Source organism: Acartia tonsa, chromosome 12 (genome assembly GCF_053477335.1).
Source record: "Acartia tonsa isolate MP-2025a chromosome 12, ASM5347733v1, whole genome shotgun sequence".
NCBI classification, from domain to species: Eukaryota; Metazoa; Arthropoda; class Copepoda; order Calanoida; family Acartiidae; genus Acartia; species Acartia tonsa.
In genome coordinates, this window is record NC_137271.1 from 3591469 (window position 1) to 3614383 (window position 22915).

A 22915-nucleotide genomic window follows, 5' to 3' on the forward strand; every position below is an offset into this window, starting at 1 on the left:
AAATATTTTACCATATGAAGTACTTTATTAAAAAATTTAAGTAATGGTTTATCATTAGGTACTGCATGTTTTAAAAATAAAAATGCTTATGATTTCCACGAAATGAATTTGAACTTTTGAATTATAATTTCATAACATGTCAAAATATCAAGATTATAGTTTAAAGTTTGCTAAATCGGTAAGATAAAAGTCTCAGAAGAAGTGCTTATTTACCAAACTTAAATATTATACTGTTCGTTATCAAAATCTTCAATATCAATAGAATCAATGTCAGAGAGATAATCACCAGTTTCTTCTTCTTTTACATTGACAGCTTCATAAGCTTTGTCATTCTGTGCAGGCTTTTCTTGAATAGAGAGAGGATCATTATCAAGAGTTTCATCTTCCTTAAACTGTTCTTTTACATTCATGATATTAGGAGCTTCATCATCATTAACTGGTTCATCTTTAGTAGTAAGAGGATCAATAAAAAGAGGATCTTTATCAAGATTTTCTTCTTCACTAATGGATGATTTACTGCACTTTTCAGTTTCTTTCCTTCCAGATGTATGTTTCCTTACATGAATGTCTCTATTATGTTTTTCTGCGAATGATTTTCCACAAGTATCACATGAATATGGTTTTTCTCCACTGTGTGTTCTCATATGAATATCTTTTCTATCTGCACGTGAGAATGATTTAGAACATATTTCACATGAATATGGTTTCTCTCCTGTATGTGTTCTCATATGTCTATTCATATCACCAAAGTGTGAGAATGATTTACCACAAATTTCACATGAATACTGTTTCTCTTCGGAATGGCTTTTCATATGTTGAACTTTATGATGTGAACGACTAAATGATTTCCCACAAACATCACAGGAATACGGTGTCTCTCCAGTATGTATCCTCATATGTCTATTTCTATCACCAGATTGAAAGAATGATTTTCCACATATATTACATGAATATGGTTTCTCTCCAGTGTGTGATCTCATGTGAGAATCTAAATGGTGAGATTGTGAAAATGATTTATTACATACATCACATGAATATGGCTTCACTCCCGTATGTATTCTCATGTGTCTTTCTTTGTCACCAAACTGTTTGAATGACTTATCACATACCTCACATGAATATGGTTTAATTCCAGTATGAGTTCTCATATGAATTTCTTTTCTATCTGCACGTGAAAACGATTTATCACAAAATTCACGGATGTTATGTTGGCCGCTTCTACGCAGCACATCTACCTCCAACATCAGCAGCAACAACAACAGCAGCAGACGTGGAGCCAAGAGCCAACGCTTACAATCTCCCATCCTTCAATATGGGAACCGTCATCATCACCGTCAACTCCAGAGGTTTTTTAACATCTACGACAATGAGATTAATCCCTCAGCTAAAATGTGTTTTTAACTTGCCTGACAAAGAATAAGATAAATCCAGCCTGTCTTATTCGGCTCCTTCTTATCAGAGCTGGTATCGAGCAGAATCCAGGACCTTGGTTCTGCCCAGTGTGCACCAAATCCATCGGCACCACATCAGTACAATGCTCCAAATGCTTGGCTTGGCTCCACGTCAAATGTTCGAAACTGAAAACATCCAAAGAACGCAGGAAATACACCACCTGGACAGGACCATGCTGCACCACCACATTCTCCCCTCACAAACCCCCTCCCCCCCTTAAAACCCCTTCCCCACTTAAATCCCCTTCCCCTCAGAAAACCCCTCCCCCACGTAACCCCCTTCCCCCTCGTAACCCCCTTCCCCCTCGTAACCCCCTTCCCCCCCGTAACCCCCCTCTCCCCCGTAACCCCCCTCCCCCTCGTAACCCCCCCCAACCCAACATCCTTCCCAACACAGGCTTCAACACAAGAATATTGCAATGGAACATCAATGGAATCCTAGGAAAAATTGACGAACTTCTCCATTACATGGAACACAAGAAATTCCTAGTAGCTGCAATACAAGAGACTAAGATGACCAACAAATCTAAGCCTCTCAAAACACCCAACTACACCCTGATCAGACAAGACAGGGGTGTTAATAAAGGTGGAGGTCTTGCCTTCCTCATTCACAAGGATATTACCTTCACCCTGGATAAAACACCACCTAGCTTAGAACGCGACCCACACATGGAGACCATGACCATCAGTATCCAAGGAAAGGACTCCCCCCTCAAGATCAGAAACGTGTATATACCTCCACAAGCAAGCTGTACACAAGGTTACACCCCTAACCTTGATGACCTTTACCTGGATCTTGGTGATAATTATTACATCCTTGGCGACCTCAACGCCCACCATGATCTTTGGCTAAGTGAATCCACACACAACATCAGAGGAAATGCCCTCGCAGATTCTGTTGCAGCCCATGATTGTGGAATTATAAATGAAGACCTGCCCACCAGAGTGACAAATGATGCTTCAACATCACCAGACATCAGTATAGCCTCCTCCAACCTTATACCTGTCACTAACTGGTCTGTTGAAAGGAAACTAAGCTCTGACCATCTGCCCATCACTATTAGCCTAACAGCAGAACTTAAGAAGTCAAATTCGAGACCTTCCACCTATATAAATTTCTCGAAAGCAAACTGGCCAAAATTTCAAGAATACACTGAGAACATCTTTGTAAATGCCCGACCAGTAAATAATGTCCACAAAGCGGAGAAATTCTTCCGCCAGACAATTCTAAAGGCTTCCAAAAAGTTCATTCCAGCTGGCCGCATACCTAAGACCTTCAATGCGCTCCCAACTGAAGCTGCCAAGCTAATAGAGAAAAGAGACGAGATTCGAACTGCAAACCCTTCTGATGTTAGACTCCCTGACTTAAACAAGGAGATTAACCAGAAAATTAACCAACACCGCAAGAATAAATGGCATGAACATCTCGCCAACTGCAAACAAGGATCAAAGAAACTCTGGTCAACCATAAAGAGCCTTAACAACAAACCACACCAGCCTGATAATCAAGGTATCTACTTTGATAATAAAGGCTTCACGGACGCGAAGAAGATTGCTAACAGATTCAATCACCAATACACACCACCATCAAATAAAAAACCTCTCAAACAACTGAGGAAAACCCTTCGCTCCCTGAAAAGAAAATCCAGACACCAACCAGTGGTTTTTACACCAGCCCAAACCCTTGCAGCAATTAAAAAGGCCAAAAACTCAAAAGCACTTGGACCAGATGGTCTGTCACCAATCATGTTAAAGAATCTTGGTACCCATGCCATCGACTTCCTCACCAAGATCTTCAACAAATGCATGGCAACATCCATCATCCCTAGCATTTGGAAAACGGCGAAGATAATTCCTCTCTTGAAACCTGGCAAAGCATCTGACCTCGGCCCTAGCTACCGACCTGTATCCCTCCTGTCACCATCCATCAAGTTACTAGAGGCACTTCTACTACCTCTTATCAACGATGCTGTCCAACTTGCTGATCACCAGCATGGTTTTCGGAAAGGAAGATCAACCAACACTGCCCTCCAGACCATCCTTGACCACATCAACACCGGTCTCAACCGTAAGAAACCCGTCCACCGCACTATCTCTGTAGCCATTGACCTGTCACGTGCCTTTGACACAGTAGACCATCAAATACTCCTCGATGATATCAACAACCTCAACATGAATGACTACATTAAGAGATTCTTATGTGCATACCTACGTGGAAGACAGACATATGTCATGTTTAGAAACTCTAAATCTAAACTTAGAAAGGTTAAACAAGGTGTCCCTCAGGGAGGAGTTCTCTCTCCTCTGCTGTTTAACCTTTATATGTCTAAAATGCCATCTCCACCTGGCAACATTAGACTTGTATCTTACGCTGATGATGGAAACATTCTCAACTCTGGTCCACAGATTGAACCAATAGTCAAGGAAATTAATGCATACCTTGATGTTCTTGATGAATGGTTCAAGGCCAGAAATCTCTTTATTTCACCTTCTAAATCCTCGGCTACTATATTCACCACCTTCTCCAATGAAGTTGGACAGGAATTGGAAGTGAAAATAAATGGAGAAGATGTGCCCACTGAGAAGAAACCAAAGATCCTAGGTGTCACCTTTGATGGTCTTCTCTCCTTTAGACAACACGTCAGTAACACCAAGACCAAAATCCTTGCCCAAAACAACATCCTAAAGGCCCTGTCTGGCTCCACCTGGGGCAAGGAGAAGGAGGTGATCATCAACACCTACAAGGCCACAGGTCAGTCTCATCTTAACTATTGCTGTCCTTTATGGACACCCTCCATCAGCAAAACGTCATGGGACGAGCTCCAGGTAGCCCAAAACCATGCCCTACGCATTGCTACAGGCTGCCATAAAATGACAAATATTGACCACCTACATGATGAGACCAAGATCATGAAAGTTAAGGATCATTGCGAAATGATCTCTAAACAATTTCTTCTTGCAACACAAAAACCTGGCCACCCTAATCACACTGACCTGTACAGACCACCACCTCCACGTCAGATGAAACAAACACTGACATCCAAGTTTGCTTCAGCAGTGAAACCCATTGCTCGAAATCTGACAGAGGAAAACTACAAGAAAAAGCTCAAAGTCATACACACCAATTCTGTGAAGGACTCACTTTTGGCCTTTTCAAATAATAAAGTGCTAAATACTCGTCCACCTGCCATTGACGAGTCCGAGAAGAACCTCCCCAGAATAACTAGATCTACATTGGCCCAACTAAGATCTGGTTATAGTCAATATCTTAATAGTTATAAATCCAGAATTGACCGAAATTTTAATGACAAATGCCCCAACTGTGATAACAGTCATACATCTGCACACCTGTTTAATTGTCCTGGAAACCCAACCAACCTCACTGTCCAAAGCCTCTGGACAAATCCAACTGACGCAGCCAGATTCTTAAATCTGGCAACAGATGACGGTGACCCTATACAAGAAGGATAATGGGCTAAATGAATGAATGAATCACAAAATTCACATAAATATGGTTTCTCTCCTGTATGTGTTCTCATATGTCTGTCTTTACTTTTAGAAGCTTTAAATGTTTTGCCACATATCTGACATGTAGTATTATCTTTTTCACTTTTTTTCACGTTGTCAATGAAAGCAGGCTCCTGTTTAATAGAGAGAAGATCATTATCAAGAGTTTCTTCTTCCTTAATTTCTTCTTTTAAATAAATGATATTAGGAGCTTCATCATTATTAACAGGTTTATCTTTGGTAGTAAGAGGATCAATTGCCACATTTTCTACAAATTCTTCATTTCTAAGATCACCCTTTTCACTATGTGTTCTCATATGAATAACTTTTTGATCTCCACGTAAGAATGATTTTCCACATGTTTCACATGAATATGGTTTCTCTCCCGTATGTGTTCTCATATGCCTGACTTTATTACTAGGTCTACTAAATGTTTTGCCACAAATCTGACAAGTGTTCTTCTCTTTTTCACAATCCATTATTCTATGCTGTTAGGTATATAATTATAGAGATTTCTACAGTTGCATCAGTCACAAATCTGAAATATCAAGTTCATAATGACTTCAATTTTTCCTTAACTTAAATTCAATATGACTTCATAATCTATTTTGAACATATAAGTACTTCCTTATTATTATCATTTTTCTATTCTGTACTCTTGATTCTAGCCATTTTTATTAGAACAGAATGAAAATTGGTCCCACGACATTCTTTAGTAATGTTCTTAGTTATATACTGCAGTGTTATAAGTGAGTCTAATATTAAATAATTTAACTCTATTCCGCCCCCCCCCCCTCTAAGTATTTTTATTGTATAAAAGAGTCACATTTAGAAATGCTACACTTCTAAATATACTCTCCAATAAAATGTGATTGCAGGTGGGTGACTTGACGAGACTAACTAGTTGACAGACTTGTGGGAGCTCTACCGACAAATAAGCTTTACCTTAGTCAATTGTACAGAGTGTTGATCAAATATAGCACCAGAAGTCAGATCCAGCGTACTGGTTACCAACTGTAGGCTAGGACATGTGCAGAGGTGCTGTTCTGTGTTGATCAAATATAGCACCAGAAGTCAGATCCAGCGTACGGGCTACCAACTGTAGGCTAGGACATGTGCAGAGGTGCTGTTATGTGTTGATCAAATATAGCACCAGAAGTCAGATCCAGAGTACAGGTTACCAACTGTAGGCTAGGACATATGCAGATGTGCTGTTCTGGAAAAGGTTAATAATTCAGTAGCTGCAGCAAATTGATTCTTTCTAGAATATAGATAGATAAAAGATGTATAGGCTAAATCCTAGTTACAAAACCTATTCTACTCTAGTTAAATCCCACCCATACTTTATAGATGGGACTGTCACAACTAACAATATTTACTTTGCAGGCTGAAATAAGGGAGGGGGGAAGTTTGTAGAGTACACTTATAGGAAATGAAATTCAGTATCAAATAAGCTAAAATAATTAAATTAATATAATTCTATTTAATGTTTGATAATGATAAAGTATATTAAGTAACTTTGTGTATATAATAATATTCTAATGTGAGCATATACATCTTTATCTTTAAAAATTAGCTCAGAACTCTTAATTTTAGTTTTTGGTGAATGTTATACCCTACTTGCCCCTAGAACGAAAGTACCAAATAAAATCAGCTAGAAATCTTGAAAGATAAGCTAAGAACTCAAAATTTTGTTTTAGGGGAATGTTATACCCAATTTGCCCATAGAAGGAAAGTACCAAAATGAAATCTGTAGTGGCTAATTAGCACAATTATGTTAAAAAAGTCTACATTAAAAATATCAGCTAGATATCTTGAAAAATAAGCTAAAAACTCAAAATTTTTGTTTTTAGGGGGGTGTTATACCCCACTTACAAGTGTACATTTTATGACAAATGTTTTTATTACAAATGATTTTAAGACAAATTTATCTATATGACATTTTTACTTTAATGCCAAGTGAACCATTATGACAAATATTACTGAGCTTTGTTTACCATAATATATATCATTTGAATTTTTTCAAGAAAAACAGACTTTTTTAGTGAATTTATCATCATACAAAAATAGTCTTCTTTATAATAATTCACATGACACCCCCACACAATCAACACCCCCACCTAAATCCCGTGGCCCCAAATTTCCATGCCCTATCTGTTCCTTAGGTGTTACAAAATCCACTGGCTCCTTCCAATGTAACTCCTGCCTCCAATGGGTCCACCCCAAATGTTCCCTCCTTCCATCCTCCACCCACTACTCCCCCTTCTGGATATGCCCCTCCTGTTCCCCCCAAAATTCCCCCCCTCCCTCACCCTCCACACTTAACTCCCCGTCTCCCCCACCTTCCCCAACAGCACCTCCATCACCACCACACCCTCAATCACCCCCGCCCCCTCCTCCCCCCACCCCTGCCCCCCGCAAACCTCCTGGTAAACCTTTCATCCTCCAATTCAACTGTAATGGTCTCCTTACCACCCAAGATGAACTCCACAACCTTATTTCAACCCTCAACATCCCAATTACCTGCCTCCAAGAAACTAAACTCTCCTGCAAATCCAATCCTAAACCCCTCCCTGGCTATAACTTCATCAGGAAGGATCGACAAGACCGACCTGGTGGAGGAATAGCCTTCCTCATTGCCGAAGACATCCCCTTCACACACCTTAACCTCAACCACCTCTCCAATGGCCCCCTTGAAGTTGATGGCATCCAAATTTCCCGCAATGGCTCCCCTCTACAAATCATCAACCTTTACCTCCCCCCACACTCCTCCTGCCCCCCACAATACACCCCTGACTTTAACCTCCTTTTTGAAAATCCAAATGACCTTATCCTAGTCGGTGACTTCAATGCCCACAACCCTGCCTGGAACTCCATTACCCTTGACCAATCTGCCATGAATCGTGGGGAGGCTCTGCTGGAAGCTCTCAATGAGAGCAGCCTTTGCCTCCTCAACGAGGATTCCCCTACCCGCCTTCCCCCCAATGGCCAACCTACCTCCCCTGACCTTTCCTTATGCTCTGCCCACCTTGCCCTTGATTTCTCCTGGCACACCCTTACCACCCTCCGTTCTGATCACCTTCCCATTCTCCTCTCCATTCCCGAAATCACCAGAACCCCCCGCCCTGTCAAAACCTTCCACAACTTCCATAAAGCAGACTGGGACACCTTTACCCTAGAAACTGAAACCCTTTTTGAAGACCTTCCTGACCCTTCCTCCTGCTCCCAAGGTGAAGCCACTTTCCGCCAAATCCTCCAAACTGCCTCCAAACATACTGTTCCTGCTGGCTTCATCAAAAATTCCAACCCTACCCTCCCTCAGTCTGCTAAACCCCTTATCCAGCAAAGAGACTCCTTAAGAGAAACCAACCCCCATGATCCTCAAATTCAAATCCTTAATGACCAAATCTCCTCAATAGTAAACCAACATTCCAACAAAAAATGGCAAGAAACCCTTTCCAAATCCGACCATAGAACAAACCCTTCCAAATTCTGGTCCCTCCTCAAGTCCCTTTCCGGCAAAAACAACTCCCCTCCCTCCAACCAACCCATTTCCTTCAACAACAACAAAGTCCACACCTCCCACCTCCACATTGCCGAATCCTTCACCAGTCAATTCACCTCTGTCTCCCGTCATACTTCCAACCCTTTCTCCAGAAAAATTATCCGTAAAATCCGCCGCCGCAACCACCTCAACAGAAACTTCCAACCTTTTACCCCTGCCCTTGTCCTTGAAGCAATTAAAAATTCCTCCAATTCCTCTGCACTTGGCCCCGACAACCTTAACATCCTTCACCTTAAACACCTTGGTCCAAATGGCATCTCCTACCTCACTAAACTTTTCAACCTCTCCATCTCCGCTGCCAACATCCCTGCCATTTGGAAACTATCCAAAATCATTGCCCTCCTCAAACCTGGTAAACCCCCTGACCTTTCCACCTCCTACCGCCCAATCTCCCTCCTCTGTCCTGCAGCAAAAGTCCTTGAACGCCTACTCCTCCCCTACCTTAAACAATCCCTCTCCACCCACCCCTCACAACACGGCTTTAAACCCCTCCACTCCACCACCTCCTCCCTCCTCAACCTTTCCACCACCATTGCCAATGGCCTCAATCAAAACCTCCCCCCCAGCCGCACAACTGTTGCCTCCATCGACCTTTCCAAAGCATTTGACTGCATTCCCATCCACCTCCTTCTCCAAAAAATCTCCTCCTCCAACCTTCATCCCAACATCATTAGATGGCTATCCTGCTACTTGCGTGGCAGGATGGCTTTCTGTTCCTATCAAAACACCAATGCCTCTCCTAAAATTGTCCACACTGGCGTCCCCCAAGGCTCTGTTATCTCCCCAGTCCTCTTCAACTTCTACATAGCAGATGCCCCCCACATTCCCCCTGCCCACACCTCCTCCTATGCTGACGACCTTAACTCCTTCCACTCCTCCCCTAACAGCCCCCAGTCAGTTGAATCCATCAACTCCCACCTCTCCTCAATCGCTGACTGGGCCTCCACCAACGGCCTCTCCATAGCTCCCAACAAATCCACTGTCACCCTCTTCACTTCTGACCGCAAGCACCAATCCAACCTCCATCCTCAAGTCCAAATCAACGGCTCCACCCTTCCCCTTGAGAAAACCCCTAAAATCCTTGGAGTTACCTTTGACACCTTTTTCAATTTCAGTTCCCATGTCTCCACCATTTCCTCAAAAATTTCCTCCCGCCTTAGAATCCTCAAATGTCTGGCTGGCACCAAATGGGGCCACCAGAAGGAGACTCTCCTCACCACCTACAACACCCTCCTCCGCCCCATCACCACCTATGCCTGTCCTGTTTGGTTCCCTAACACCTCCAAAAACAACATTGACAAACTCCAAGTCCTCCAAAACCAAGCCCTCCGCATCTGTACTGGTTCCACTAAAAAATCTCCCATCAGCCACCTCCACCAAGAAACCAAAATCCTACCAGTACGGAACCACCTTTCCCTTCTTTGTTCCCAATACCTGGCCTCCTCCCTCCGCCCCTCCCACCCATCCTTCCACAACGTCACAACCCCCCCTGGCCCTAGATCCAAAAAATCCACCCTTCAATCCATGTTCCTTCCTACTCTCCAACCTTTTCTTTCCCCCGACAACACCCTCCTTCCCACAAACTATAAATCCACAATCTCCAGACTCCACACCTCAGCTGTCACCCAAGCCATAAATTCTTACCCCCCTAATCCTGTCCTTAATCAAGCTCCCCCTGACATCAACCCCTCCGAAATCCAACTCCCCAGACACTACAGAACCATCCTCTCCCAATTAAGATCCAACTATTGCCCTAAACTCCAAAGCTACCTCCATTCCATCAACGCTTCTCTTACCCCCAACTGCCCATCCTGTCCTGTTAATCCTACCCCAGAAACAGTCCAGCACCTCTTTTCATGCCCAAATAATCCTACAAATCTTACTCCTATGGACCTCTGGCAAAATCCCACCCATGTAGCTGCCTTCCTCTCCTCCCATCCAAGTTTCACCAGCCTTCCTCCCCTCCAACGCCCCCCTCCAGAGCCCCCACCATAAGCCCACGCCCCCCCCCTCACCCACTGATGACTACCCGGACCGGAAACTGACTATGAGCAGCCAAAACAACAACATGAAAGGTTGAAAAATTAAGAAAAAATTCTTGGAAGCTGGCTATTTTCAAATAAATAATCAACTAACTTTACTTATCACCTGAATTTTTAAGTCAACCTTGGATTGAGTTTTTAAAAAGTTTCTTATTTCTTTTATTTCATTTTATTAATCTGAAATAAATATATTAAAGTAATACAAGACATACAAATATCAATACAATAAAATATATTATGATTAAGGCAATAATTAAAGATCTAAAAATAGGAAGCATTTATACAAAATTAATTAGCAAGCAAGTTTTTTTTCTCGTGGAAAAGCAAGAAAAATTTACATTTTCAACTTGTTTATGAAGTTTTTACTCTCAAGAATATTATTTTATTCAACTTAAAATAAACCATTTAAAAAATATCTTTATCTTTAACGTCAAATAAGAGGAGGGGATCTTTCAAATATAATAGGTTTCCATTTGAAAAAATGGACCCTGTTAAATCTAATTCTTTAAATATAAACATTTAATAATAAAAGAAGAGACAGTTTTCCCATTTTAAGGAAGAAAAATTAATGCAAAAAAAAAAAAATCAATCAGATATTTCAAAATACATTTAATGATATTGTCTTAAATTATCAAAAGACCTTAAAATCAAATGAATGATGAACATGAAACAAAGTAGAATATATATCTGAAGTATTAGGATATGAATCGGAAATATAATTTACACATTCTTATTCAAATATTTACATTATTCTAATTTCAACTATAGTATCTAGGAACTTTATCAAGCAATACATCTAGCAAAATATTAGAATATGGCAAAAATAAAACATAATATTAATAACACACTAAATGTACAGTATTTTCTGGGTACTAAGGCAAATCTGAGGTAAATTCTTCCCAATATTTTTTCACCAAATCTTCTTCAACTTCTATTTCAACATTTTCTGTTTTCACTTTTGAAATATTAGTTTTGTCCTCTTCCTTTATAAAAACTTGTTCAAATTCAGGATTATCAATATTGTTGTCACTAATATTAATATTGTTGTCACTAATATCAATATTGTTGCCACTAATATCAATATTGTTGTCACTAATATCAATATTGTTGTCACTAATATCAATATTGTTGTCACTAATATCAATATTGTTGTCACTAATATCAATATTGCTGTCACTAATATCTATATTGCTGTCACTAAGAGATATATTATTCTCACTAGTATGTACTTCATGTGTCTTAGCATGTTTATTTCTGTGGCTTGATTGAGTAAATGATTTTTCACAAATATTACAAGAATATGGTTTTTCTCTGGTATGTGTTCTTATATGAATGTCTTTACTTTGAGCTGTGGTGAATGATTTTCCACATATTTCACATGAATATGGTTTTTCACAAATATGTGTTCTCATATGTCTATCTTTATTACTAGACTGTGAGAAAGACTTATCACATATATTACATGAGTATGGCTTCTCTCTTGTATGTGTTCTCATATGAGTGTCTTTACTTTGAGCTGTGGTGAAAGATTTACCGCATACATCAAAAGAATATGGTTTCTCACCAATGTGTGTTTTCATATGATAATCTTTACCATTAGCTGAGGTAAATGATTTACCACATATTGGACATGAATATGGTTTCTCCCCAATGTGAGTTCTCATATGTGTATCTTTATGCTGAGCTCTGGAAAATGATTTACCACATATTTGACATGAATATGGTTTATCTCCAGTATGTGTTGTCATATGTTTATTTTTATCACAAGACTGTGAGAATGATTTATCACATATTTCACATGAATATGGTTTCTCACCTGTATGTATTCTCATATGTCTGTCTCTACTATTTGAATGTGAAAACGTTCTCTCACATATTTCACATGAATATGGTTTCTCTCCTGTATGTGTTCTCATATGAGTGTTTCTATTACGTGCTGTACTAAATGTTTTGCCACAAATCTGACAAGAGTTCTTACCTTTTTCACTATTCATTATTCTATGCTTTTATATAATTATAGATAATTGATTGATATTCCTACAGTAGCATCACTAATCTGAAATAGTAAACTTATATAACTTGGAAGAAAATAAAGTATTTATTTATTAATTCATTCTTTTCATTATTGTTATGGTTTATGTTTATTTCATTGGTATTAAAATAGGACACCTGCCATACTTAATGGTAAGTAACATGCTGCTGTATTATTGTAAGTGAGCCTGATGCCCGATATTAAATAATTTAAAAATAACAAATTGTTACAAAAACATACATTCCTAATAAAAATAATGATTTTTTTCTAGTTACCTATACCAATACATTTAAGTCTACTAGCGGCTACTCATTTATAAGTCTCTAGGTGCACGTAAAATGTTTTCTTTTCAATCTATGTTAAGATAAGCTGTTGACCAAAAATTATTTTAACGCCACTAAATGGTGTTAGTTATGTCCTTTTTTTTGCGATTTCTCTTGAGAGGGTTTTTGGGGAGGGTTATTGGGGTAATTCTTTTCTATGGTCAATTTCACTTGGGATGGTGGTTGGTTGTACCCTTAACCCTAAATAGTTATAAACCTTCCCAGGACCTATAAGAAGCTACCCTGTGATGGAGAACCATATCGGTTTAGCGGTTAGCGAGATCCTTTAGTACAAACAAACCTAGATCCTGTTATCCTTATAATAAAGTAACAGGATGTCAATCTGTTTGTATGTTTGTACCGAAGGATCTAGCTAACCGCTGAACCACTACCCTCCCAAGAGTAAATCGCTCTTAGAAACCCCCCCCCCCCCAAACCAAATTTTTTTTCCAAAATGAATTTTAAAATGAAATGAAATTTTTTTTTTTTTTTTGGGGGGGGGGTTTGGCACTAAAAAGTTTTTTTTTCATTTTCCTTTTTAAGTCTAAAATATAAATTTGGGTTATTGAATACAACACAAGGTCTCTAGGTGCGTAGCCGCTATTTACGTTCAAAGTATAACCTAGTATAAGGACTACTGGCTACGCCCTATGAGGCCTCTAGAAGGAACTTGAGAAGAGGAGCTGAACAATTTTTAATTGTGGATTTTAAAAAAAGTAAAAAACAAGGATGACTACAGCTATAAGTAGCAAAGCTCAAAAGTTATTAGATAAGCATTCAAATTAATTGAATAAATCAAAAGTCAAATATATAATAACGTGAATATCTAGGAATAAATTTAGCACCCCAACCAAATCTCAATGAAACTTAGTGGAAGTATTAAGAATAAAAACTTATACAATCACTGAAAATTAGAACCCACTATTGAGAATATGAGTAGAGAAAATCACAAAAATCTTTACATCTAGGAATCAATAAAACTTTTTGAAAATATGTAGAATGTAAATTTATTTAATTTGAATCTTGAATAGTAGTCCAGAAAAACACGAAAACTTGAAAACCTATGAATCGATCTAGTACCCCAACCAAAAGGATATGTAGGATGTGAACTTATTCAATCACTAAACATTTTCGCTGTCTATCTTGAATGGGAGCCAAGAAAATCACGTTTCTCTAATAGCATTATATAAAGTAAATTATAGAGTAGCTCCACTGTTACATACACACCTCTATATAATGTATAGGACGTACTCAGACTTGAGACGTTACGTACATTCAGGCCAGTCTAGATTTTAATCAAATAGTTATTTTATATGGAAAAGGGGACTATGCACGAACGAGGACGGCTCAGTAATTTTTGTCATAAATTAACTTGTCATAAATACATTTGTCAAAAAACCATTTAAATCATTTTTAAAAACCTAAAAAAATATTTTTAATCAACTCTGTATAAATGAATTAAGCTGTTGTTTACTTGTTATAAAGGTATGTTTGTCATAAAAATATTTATCATAAAGGTACATTTGTCATTAAAGATACATTTGTTTTAGGGTAAATTTGTCACAAAGTACGTTTGTCATAAGGTACATTTGTCATTATGGTACATTTTTCATAAAAGTACCTTTGTCAAAAAAAGGGTTGGCAAACTGTATCCGAAACCGGAATCCGCCCAATTTTTGAATCCAGAATCCATTTTTTAATAGCAGATTCAGATTTTTAATTGTTAGGCTTAAATTTTAGGTTTTTAAAAATAATTTAGATGGTTTTATGACAAATTTTCCTTTATGAAAAACGTACCTTTATGACAAATGCATCTTTATGAAAAACGTACGTTTATGACAAATGTATCTTTATGTCAAATGTATTTATGACAAATTTATTTATGTCACATGTATTTATGACTAACTAAAGAGCTAAAATTTTGGATCTAGTGCAGTTCACTCAATAATACTCACCGCAATTTTTGTAATTTCCACTCCTAAGTGTGCTCCTCTTATCTATCTGATTTCATTGTATTAATCTGAAAATATAATTATACAGTATTATCAAAGTATATGATATAATGTTATAAAAGTGGTAGTGTTATTACTACGCAATATACATTTGAATTTTTAATTCCTACCTAGTTTAATACATCTTATTTATCTTTTCTCATTGGTTCTTTACTTTACATTACAAAAATACTAAAATCACGGGATTTAGTTAGCAATCCAATTATTTTTTAAAAATCTATTGTAAGACTCTATCTACAAGTAAAAATTTAAAAATTGATTTTTGACACTTTCTTTCCAGGGGCTTGTGGGGTAAATCACCACCCTAAATACTAAAATTATAAGTTTTGCGCTTATTTTAAAGTTATTGTACTGATTTTTCAAGGACCATTTTTTTCATCAACGAGTTAATTAGCCAATACAGATTTAATTGTGGCACTTTCATACTAGGGGCTAGTAACCTTAAAACTTATAATTTTTGTATTTGTGGGGAAGTCCCAAGAAGTTAAGGGACAAAGTTAAACCTGTAATGGCTACTTATTTCAGTAGTGTGAAAAAAAGTTTTCATTAAAAAAATAAGTTTAGAACTTATATCTTATTTTTTGATGAGGTGTTTTCACCCCACTAGCCCCTAGAAAGAAAATTTTAAATTTTCAAAGTTTACAAGTAGATCTAATAATATAAGAAGTTTTAAAACAAGAATTGGATTAATAACTATAAAAACAAGCCCAATCAGACAGTGCAATATTTTATACTAAAATTTAATTTCCTTGTAAACTAACTCTCCCCCCCCCCCCCTTTTAATGACATAATCTCAAAACGATTTTAAAAAATCATAAAAAGAACAAAGGTGAAATACTTGTGGAGTAATATTATTAACACATTCTTATTGAAATATTTACATTATTGTAATTTCAACTATGGCATCTAGGTACTTTGAAGCATTAACACTTGCAAAATTAGAAAGTAATAAAAATAAAGTAAAAATGAATTTATATAGGTACAGTATTAACATTATCAATAACAATCTAATTTTCATCATGAATAACAATGTCCACAGTAGTTAGGTACTAAGGCAAATCTGAGGTAAATTCTTCCCAATATTTTTTCACCAAATCTTCTTCTTCAACTTGCATTTCAACATTTTCTGTTTTTACTTGAGAAATATTAGTTTTGTCCTCTTCCTTTATAAATACTTGTTCAAATTCAGGATTATCAATATTGTTGTCACTAATATCAATATTGTTGTCACTAATATTAATATTGTTGTCACTAATATCAATATTGTTGTCACTAATATCAATATTGTTGTCACTAATATCAATATTGTTGTCACTAAGAGATATATTATTCTCACTAGTATGTACTTCATGAGTCTTAGCATGTTTATTTCTGCTGCTTGAATGTGCAAATGATTTTCCACAAACACTACAGGAGTATGGTTTCTCTCCTGTATGTGTTCTCATATGCCTATCTCTAATTCCCTTTTCAGAAAAAGATTTACAACATACATCACATGAATATGGTTTCTCACCAGTATGTGTTCTCATATGCTGATCTTTACTTTGAGATCGATTAAATGATTTTCCACAAACACTACAGGAATATGGTTTCTCTCCTGTATGTGTTTTCATATGAGTATTTCTATTACTAGCTGTACTAAATGTTTTGCCACAAATCTGACAAGAGTTCTTCTCTTTTTCACTATCCATTATTCTATGCTGTTATATAATTATAGATATTTGATATTCCTACTGTGGCACCAGTTACAAATCTGTAAAAGTAAACTTACATAATTTCAAATTAAATATCTACTTATTAATTGATACTATGATAATGTACATTTTATTAGTATTAAAATAGGACACATGCTAAACTTAATTGCGTCTAATGCCCGATATTGATTAACTTAATCTCAATGCTATACATAAGAACACAATTCTTGTGATACAATTAGCAAGTAGATACTCTTAATATTAAGGGGGGGGGGGTTTATTGCAACAATCTCGTAATCTATGTATAAATGGCACTTAGAATTCGAATTTTGATCTGAAATTTTGCATGAGTAATCCTTGGTAGGTCTATTTTCCCTAAATCGAACAAAAAGTTGTAAAAGTAGCGGCTAACGGCTGGCGGCTCATCCTTTAGCCATTTGTTGGGTATTTTCAAGCGAAATCCATCACGAAATCTCTCTCCACATAATGCTCTTTTCCGATCCAAAACGTTTTCAAATGGTTCTAGCCGGTAGTTGCTGGTACTAGAAATCTAAAAAATGTTTTTTTTTGTATCATTTCACATGATTTAAAGCAAAAATATGTTTCAAAAAGTTGATTTCTACGTAAATTATGACAGATTTGCCCTAAAAATAGCCAAAAAACGGCTGAGCCGTTACTTTTTCAACTTTTTTTTCGATTTAGGGAAAATAGACCTACCAAGGATTACTTATGCAAAATTTCAGATCAAAATTCGAATTTTAAGTGCCATTTATACATTGATTACGAGATGGTTGCATTAAACCCCCCCCCCCCCCTTATAATTTTCTATTCATTATTAGAGAAGTTATAATAATATCGATTCTGTACAAATAAATTATAGACATACAATAGTACTAAAAATACTTACCTAGATATATGATATTATGAATATGAAATTAATCTGAAGACCCAACTTCTGACTGGTACAACAATATTATTTTATATATATATTATATATATTATTATATATTATATTGAATTTATCAGCATACAAAAATAAATTATCAACTTACTTTACTTATCACCTGAATTTTTAGGTCAACCTTGGATTGAGTTCTTTAAAAGTTTTTTACTTCTTTTATTTCATTATATTAATCTGAAATAAATATATTAAAGTATTACAAGACATACAAATATCAATACAATAAAATATACACTAGGTTATGATTAAGGCAAAAATTAAAGATCTAAAAATAGAAAGCATTTATACAAATTTAATTAGCAAGCAAGTTTTTTTTTCTCGTGGAAAAGCAAGAAAAGTTTACATTTTCAACTTGTTTATGAAGTTTTTACTCTCAAGAATATTATTTTATTCAACTTAAAATAAAGCATTTAAAATAACTTTATCTTTAATGTCAAATAAGAGGAGGGTATCTTTCAAATATAATAGGTTTCCATTTGAAAAAATGGACCCTGTTAAATTTAATTCTTTAAATATAAACATTCAATAATAAAAGAAGAGATAGTTTTCCCATTTTAAGGAAGAAAAATTATTGCAAATAAAAATCCATCAGATATTTTCAATATAAAATTACAACCTGATCGAATTATACAAAATGAGATAAGATTTTTCAAAATATATTTAATGACATTGTCTTAAATTATCAAAAGACCATAAAATCAAATGAATGATGAACATGAAACAAAGTAAAATATATTTCTGAAGTATTAGGATAGAAATCAGAAATATCATTTACACATTCTTATTCAAATATTTACTTTATTTTAATTTTAACTATAGTATCTACCTAGGAACTTTTTCAAGCAATACATCTAGCAAAATATTAGAATATGGCAAAAATAAAATATTAATATTAATAACACACTCAAATGTACAGCTAGGTACTAAGGCAAATCTGAAGTAAATTCTTCCCAATATTTTTTCACCAAATCTTCTTCTTCAACTTCTATTTCAGCATTTTCAGTTTTTACTTGAGAAATATTAGTTTTGTCCTCTTCCTTTATAAATACTTGTTCAAATTCAGGATTTTCAATATTGTTGTCACTAATATCAATATTGTTGTCACTAATATCAATATTGTTGTCACTAATATCAATATTGTTGTCACTAACATCAATATTGTTGTCACTAATATCAATATTGTTATCACTAATATCAATATTGTTGTTACTAATATCAATATTGTTGTCACTAATATCAATATTGTTGTCACTAACATCAATATTGTTGTCACTAATATCAATATTGTTGTCACTAATATCAATATTGTTGTCACTAATATGAATATTGTTGTCACTAATATGAATATTGTTGTCACTAATATCAATATTGTTGTCACTAATATCAATATTGTTGTAACTAATATCAATATTGTTGTAACTAATATCAATATTATTGTCACTAACAACTATATTATTCTCAGTAGTATGTACTTCATGAGTCTTGGCATGTTTATTTCTGCTGCTTAAATGACTAAATGATTTGCCACATACATCACATAAATATGGCTTCTCTCCTGTATGTATTCTCATATGTCTTTCTCTATCTTGAAGTGTGATGAATGATTTCTCACATATTTGACATGAATATGGTTTCTCACCTGTATGTGTTCTCATGTGAACATTTTATTTTGAGATGAAGTAAATGTTTTGCTACATATTTCACATGAATATGGTTTCTCTCCAGTATGCACTTTCATATGTTTATTTTTAGCATGAAATGAAGTAAATGATTTCTCACATATTTGACATGAATATGGTTTCTCACCTGTATGTGTTCTCATGTGAACATCTTTATTATGAGATGTGGTGAATGATTTTTCACATATTTTACATGAATAAGGTTTCTCACCAGTATGTGTTCTCATATGAATGTCTTTATTATAAGACCGAGTAAATGACTTCTCACATATATCACATGAATATGGTTTCTCACCAGTATGTGTTCTCATATGTGATTCTTTATTTTGAGATGAAGTAAATTTTTTATCACAAATGTCACATGAATATGGTTTCTCTCCCGTATGATATCTCATATGTCTGTCTTTATTATGAGCTGTGGTGAATGATTTTCCACAAATATCACATGAATATGGTTTCTCTCCAGTATGTATTCTCATATGAATGTCTCTATAACTAGCTGTACTAAATGTTTTGCCACAAATCTGACAAGAGTTCTTCTCTTTTTCACTATCCATTATTCTATGCTATTATGTAGTTATAGAGATTTGATATTCCTACAGTGGCATCATCTGAAATATAAAGTTTATAATGACTTTAATTTTTCCTTAACTTAAATTCAATATGACTTCATAATCTATATTGAACAAAGCAGTATAAGTATTTCCTTATTATTATTATTTTTCTATTCTGTACTCTTGATTCTAGCCATATTTATTAGAACAGAATGAAAATAGGTCCCACGACATTCTTTAGTAATGTTATTAGTTATATACTGCAGTGTTATAAGTGAGTCTAATATTAAATAATTTAACTCTATTCCGCCCCTCCCCCTCTAAGTTTTTTTATTGTATGATTAGTGACTAGTTGACAGACTTGTGGGAGCTCTACCAACAAATAAGCTTTACCTTAGTCAGTTGTACAGAGTGTTGATAAAATATAGCACAAGAAGTCATAAGTCAGATCCAGCGTACAGGTTACCACATGTAGGCTAGGACATGTGCAGAAGTGCTGTTCTGGAAAAGGTTAATAATTCAGTAGCTGCAGCAAATTGATGATTTCTAGAATATAGATAGATAAATAAAAGATGTATGGGCTAAATCCTAGTTACAAAACCTATTCTACAGTAGTTTAATCCCACCCATACTTTACCCATATTGTATAAGTTACAATATGGGTAAGCGGTCTAAAAAGTTTTTGAAGTTTTGATTATAAAATAAAACTATTAATGACTGAAAAACAATAATGTATGCCGCAGTAAACTGCAAACAACCTTCTGACATGACCTAAAAATGGACAGCAGTTAGATTATGTTGGGACTGTCACAACCAACAATATTTACTCAGCAGGCTGAAATAATTAAATACAATTCTATTTAATGTTTGATAATGATAAAGTATATTAAGTAACTTTGTGTATATAATAATATTCTACTACAAGCATATACATCTTTATCTTTAAAAATTAGCTTAGAACTCATAATTTTAGTTTTTGGAGGGTGTTATACCCCAATTGCCCCTAGAAAGAAAGTACCAAAATCTGTAGTGGCTACTGAATTCAAATATGGTAAGTAGTCTACATTTAAAAAATCAGCTAGATATCTAGTTTTTGGTGAATGTTATACCCCACTTGCCCCTAGAACGAAAGTACCAAATAAAATCAGCTAGAAATCTTGAAAGATAAGCTAAGAACTCAAAATTTTGTTTTAGGGGAATGTTATACCCCATTTGCCCATAGAAGGAAAGTACCAAAATGAAATCTGTAGTGGCTAATTAGCACAATTATGTTAAAAAAGTCTACATTAAAAAAATCAGCTAGATATCTTGAAAAATAAGCTAAAAACTCAAAATTTTTGTTTTTAGGAGGTGTTAAATGCTACTTACAAGTGTACATATTATGACAAATGTTTTTATTACAAATGATTTTAAGACAAATTTATCTATATGACATTTTTACTTTAATGCCAAGTGAACCATTATGACAAATATTACTGAGCTTTGTTTACCATAATATATATCATTTGAATATTTTCAAGAAAAACAGACTTTTTTAGTGAATTTATCATCATACAAAAATAGTCTTCTTTAAAATAATTCACATGGAAGGTTGAAAAATTAATAAAAAATTCTTGGAAGGTGGCTAGGTGCTTGCTTACATGTGAAGACCGCAGCACCGAAAACCCCCCCCCCCGCTTAGTTTTGACAAAAATCAAAAATAAGGGGGGGGGTAGTTTTTTAACCCCCCGCTTAGTTTTGACAAAAATAAAAAATAAGGGGGGGGGGGGTAGTTTTTAACCCCCCCCTTAATTTTGAAGAAAATCAAAAATAAGGGGGGGGGTAGTTTTTTCACTGTGCAACACGCCAGAAAGTTGAGTGAGGTAAATCAAGTAAATCCAGTATACCAGAGGGGAAACCTTATTACAGGGATATTCATGTTTTGGGGCATAATTTCCTTATTTATTGACTGATTTTAGTAATTGATGTATCCCTGAACAGAAAATGAAAATAAGGAGGATTTTCTGTTCAGGGATACATCAATTACTAAAATCAGTCAATAAATAAGGAAATTATGCCCCAAAACATGAATGCAGACTGGCCAGCCAATTTTTAAAATAAAAAACGTACAAAACGTACACAAAAAAAATACGTTACGTACATAAAAAAAAGTAAAAAACGTACAAAACGTACATTCCTAATAAAAATGATGTTTATATTTTCCTAGTTACCTATTATCAAAACATTTAAGTCTAATAGCGGAGAGACACCATAACGGACCATAGCGCCTACGCTCCTAAAGACCTCTAGGGGCACTTGAGAAGGGGAGGGTTGAATTCAATAACCCAATTTTTTTTATTTTAGATTTAAAAAGAAAAAGTAAAAAACATGGATAACAACATACATAAGTAGCGAAGCTATAAAGTTTTATATAGACATCTGGAAAAATTTAACTATAAAAAATCAGTGAGCAATTAAAGTTCTTTTTTGAGGGGAGGAGGTAATTTTTTTCTAAAGTCGATTTTCTTGGAAGGGTGGATGGTGATACTCTTCCCCAAAATAGTTATAAAACTTCCAAGAACCTATGAGAAGCTATCCTGTTAAGGAGAACCATATCGGTTCAGCGGTTAGCGAGATCCTTTGGTACAAATAAACAGACATCCTGTTATCTATAATACAAAGTAGAACGATGTCTGTCCGTCTGTCCCTTAAGATCTCGGTAACCACTGAACCGATTGGATTCTACTCTTCAGGGTATATACCTATTGGTCCTGTGGTGGTTTTAAGCTATTTTTTTGGGGGGTGGGACACCCCCACCCCCCCAAAAAAACTAAAAAAATGAACCCCCCATTTTTTTTTTTTTAGGATATCCTTAGTCCTTTGTAGAAGATTTCCTTTGTAGAAGATTTCCTTTGTGGAAGATTTCCTTTGTAGAAGATTTCCTTGGTTATTATTTTTTTTTTTTACGAATTTCACCTTACACTTTTTTTGATCACCTCTTGGGGCAAAGCCCCTAGAGGCTAGGGGCGAAGCCGCTAGTTATGTACAAAGTATATCCTATTATAAGGACCAGCGACTACGCCCTTAGAGGCCTCTAGAGAAACTTGATTAGGGGG

General features: G+C 35.6%; 5 protein-coding genes across 8 annotated transcripts in view; all 5 read right to left on the minus strand.

Moving 5' to 3' along the window:
• LOC145333124 (uncharacterized) overlaps positions 1-22915 on the minus strand; it is a 79046-nt gene that overhangs the window by 51472 nt on the left and 4659 nt on the right. The window contains exons 2-3 of one of the 4 annotated variants that reach the window (XM_080178278.1): positions 5904-6174; positions 4940-5496 (exon numbers count right to left, since the gene is read on the minus strand). The gene's annotated coding sequence lies outside the window, so the exon portion shown is untranslated. Of the gene's footprint in view, positions 1-4939; positions 5497-5903; positions 6175-19769; positions 19878-20213; positions 20367-22915 lie in introns of those variants that run through there. The other 3 variants (XM_080178280.1, XM_080178281.1, XM_080178279.1) reach the window with 3 other exon arrangements.
• LOC145333122 (uncharacterized) overlaps positions 1-22915 on the minus strand; it is a 51305-nt gene that overhangs the window by 22687 nt on the left and 5703 nt on the right. The gene's annotated exons all lie outside the window — the stretch shown is intronic.
• LOC145333121 (uncharacterized) lies at positions 8-1362 on the minus strand. Its single transcript, XM_080178274.1, has one exon. It carries the CDS (start codon positions 1302-1304, stop codon positions 219-221), a length of 1086 nt encoding a protein of 361 aa, XP_080034400.1. The 5' UTR covers positions 1305-1362; the 3' UTR covers positions 8-218.
• LOC145333117 (uncharacterized) lies at positions 10844-14942 on the minus strand. The gene is made up of 2 exons (XM_080178271.1): positions 14876-14942; positions 10844-12621 (listed from the first exon to the last, which is right to left on the minus strand). The coding sequence occupies exon 2, from the start codon at positions 12557-12559 to the stop codon at positions 11438-11440; it is 1122 nt and encodes a 373-aa protein (XP_080034397.1). The 5' UTR covers positions 12560-12621; positions 14876-14942; the 3' UTR covers positions 10844-11437.
• On the minus strand, positions 17846-19393 carry LOC145333126 (uncharacterized). Its single transcript, XM_080178282.1, has one exon. The coding sequence runs from the start codon at positions 19240-19242 to the stop codon at positions 18511-18513; it is 732 nt and encodes a 243-aa protein (XP_080034408.1). The 5' UTR covers positions 19243-19393; the 3' UTR covers positions 17846-18510.

Coding starts and splice junctions, on each gene's coding strand:
- LOC145333121 (XM_080178274.1), bottom strand. CDS start 1,304: ATGGGAGATTGTAAGCGTTGGCTCTTGGCTCCACGTCTGCTGCTGTTG.
- LOC145333126 (XM_080178282.1), bottom strand. CDS start 19,242: ATGAGAACACATACAGGTGAGAAACCATATTCATGTCAAATATGTGAG.
- LOC145333117 (XM_080178271.1), bottom strand. CDS start 12,559: ATGAATAGTGAAAAAGGTAAGAACTCTTGTCAGATTTGTGGCAAAACA.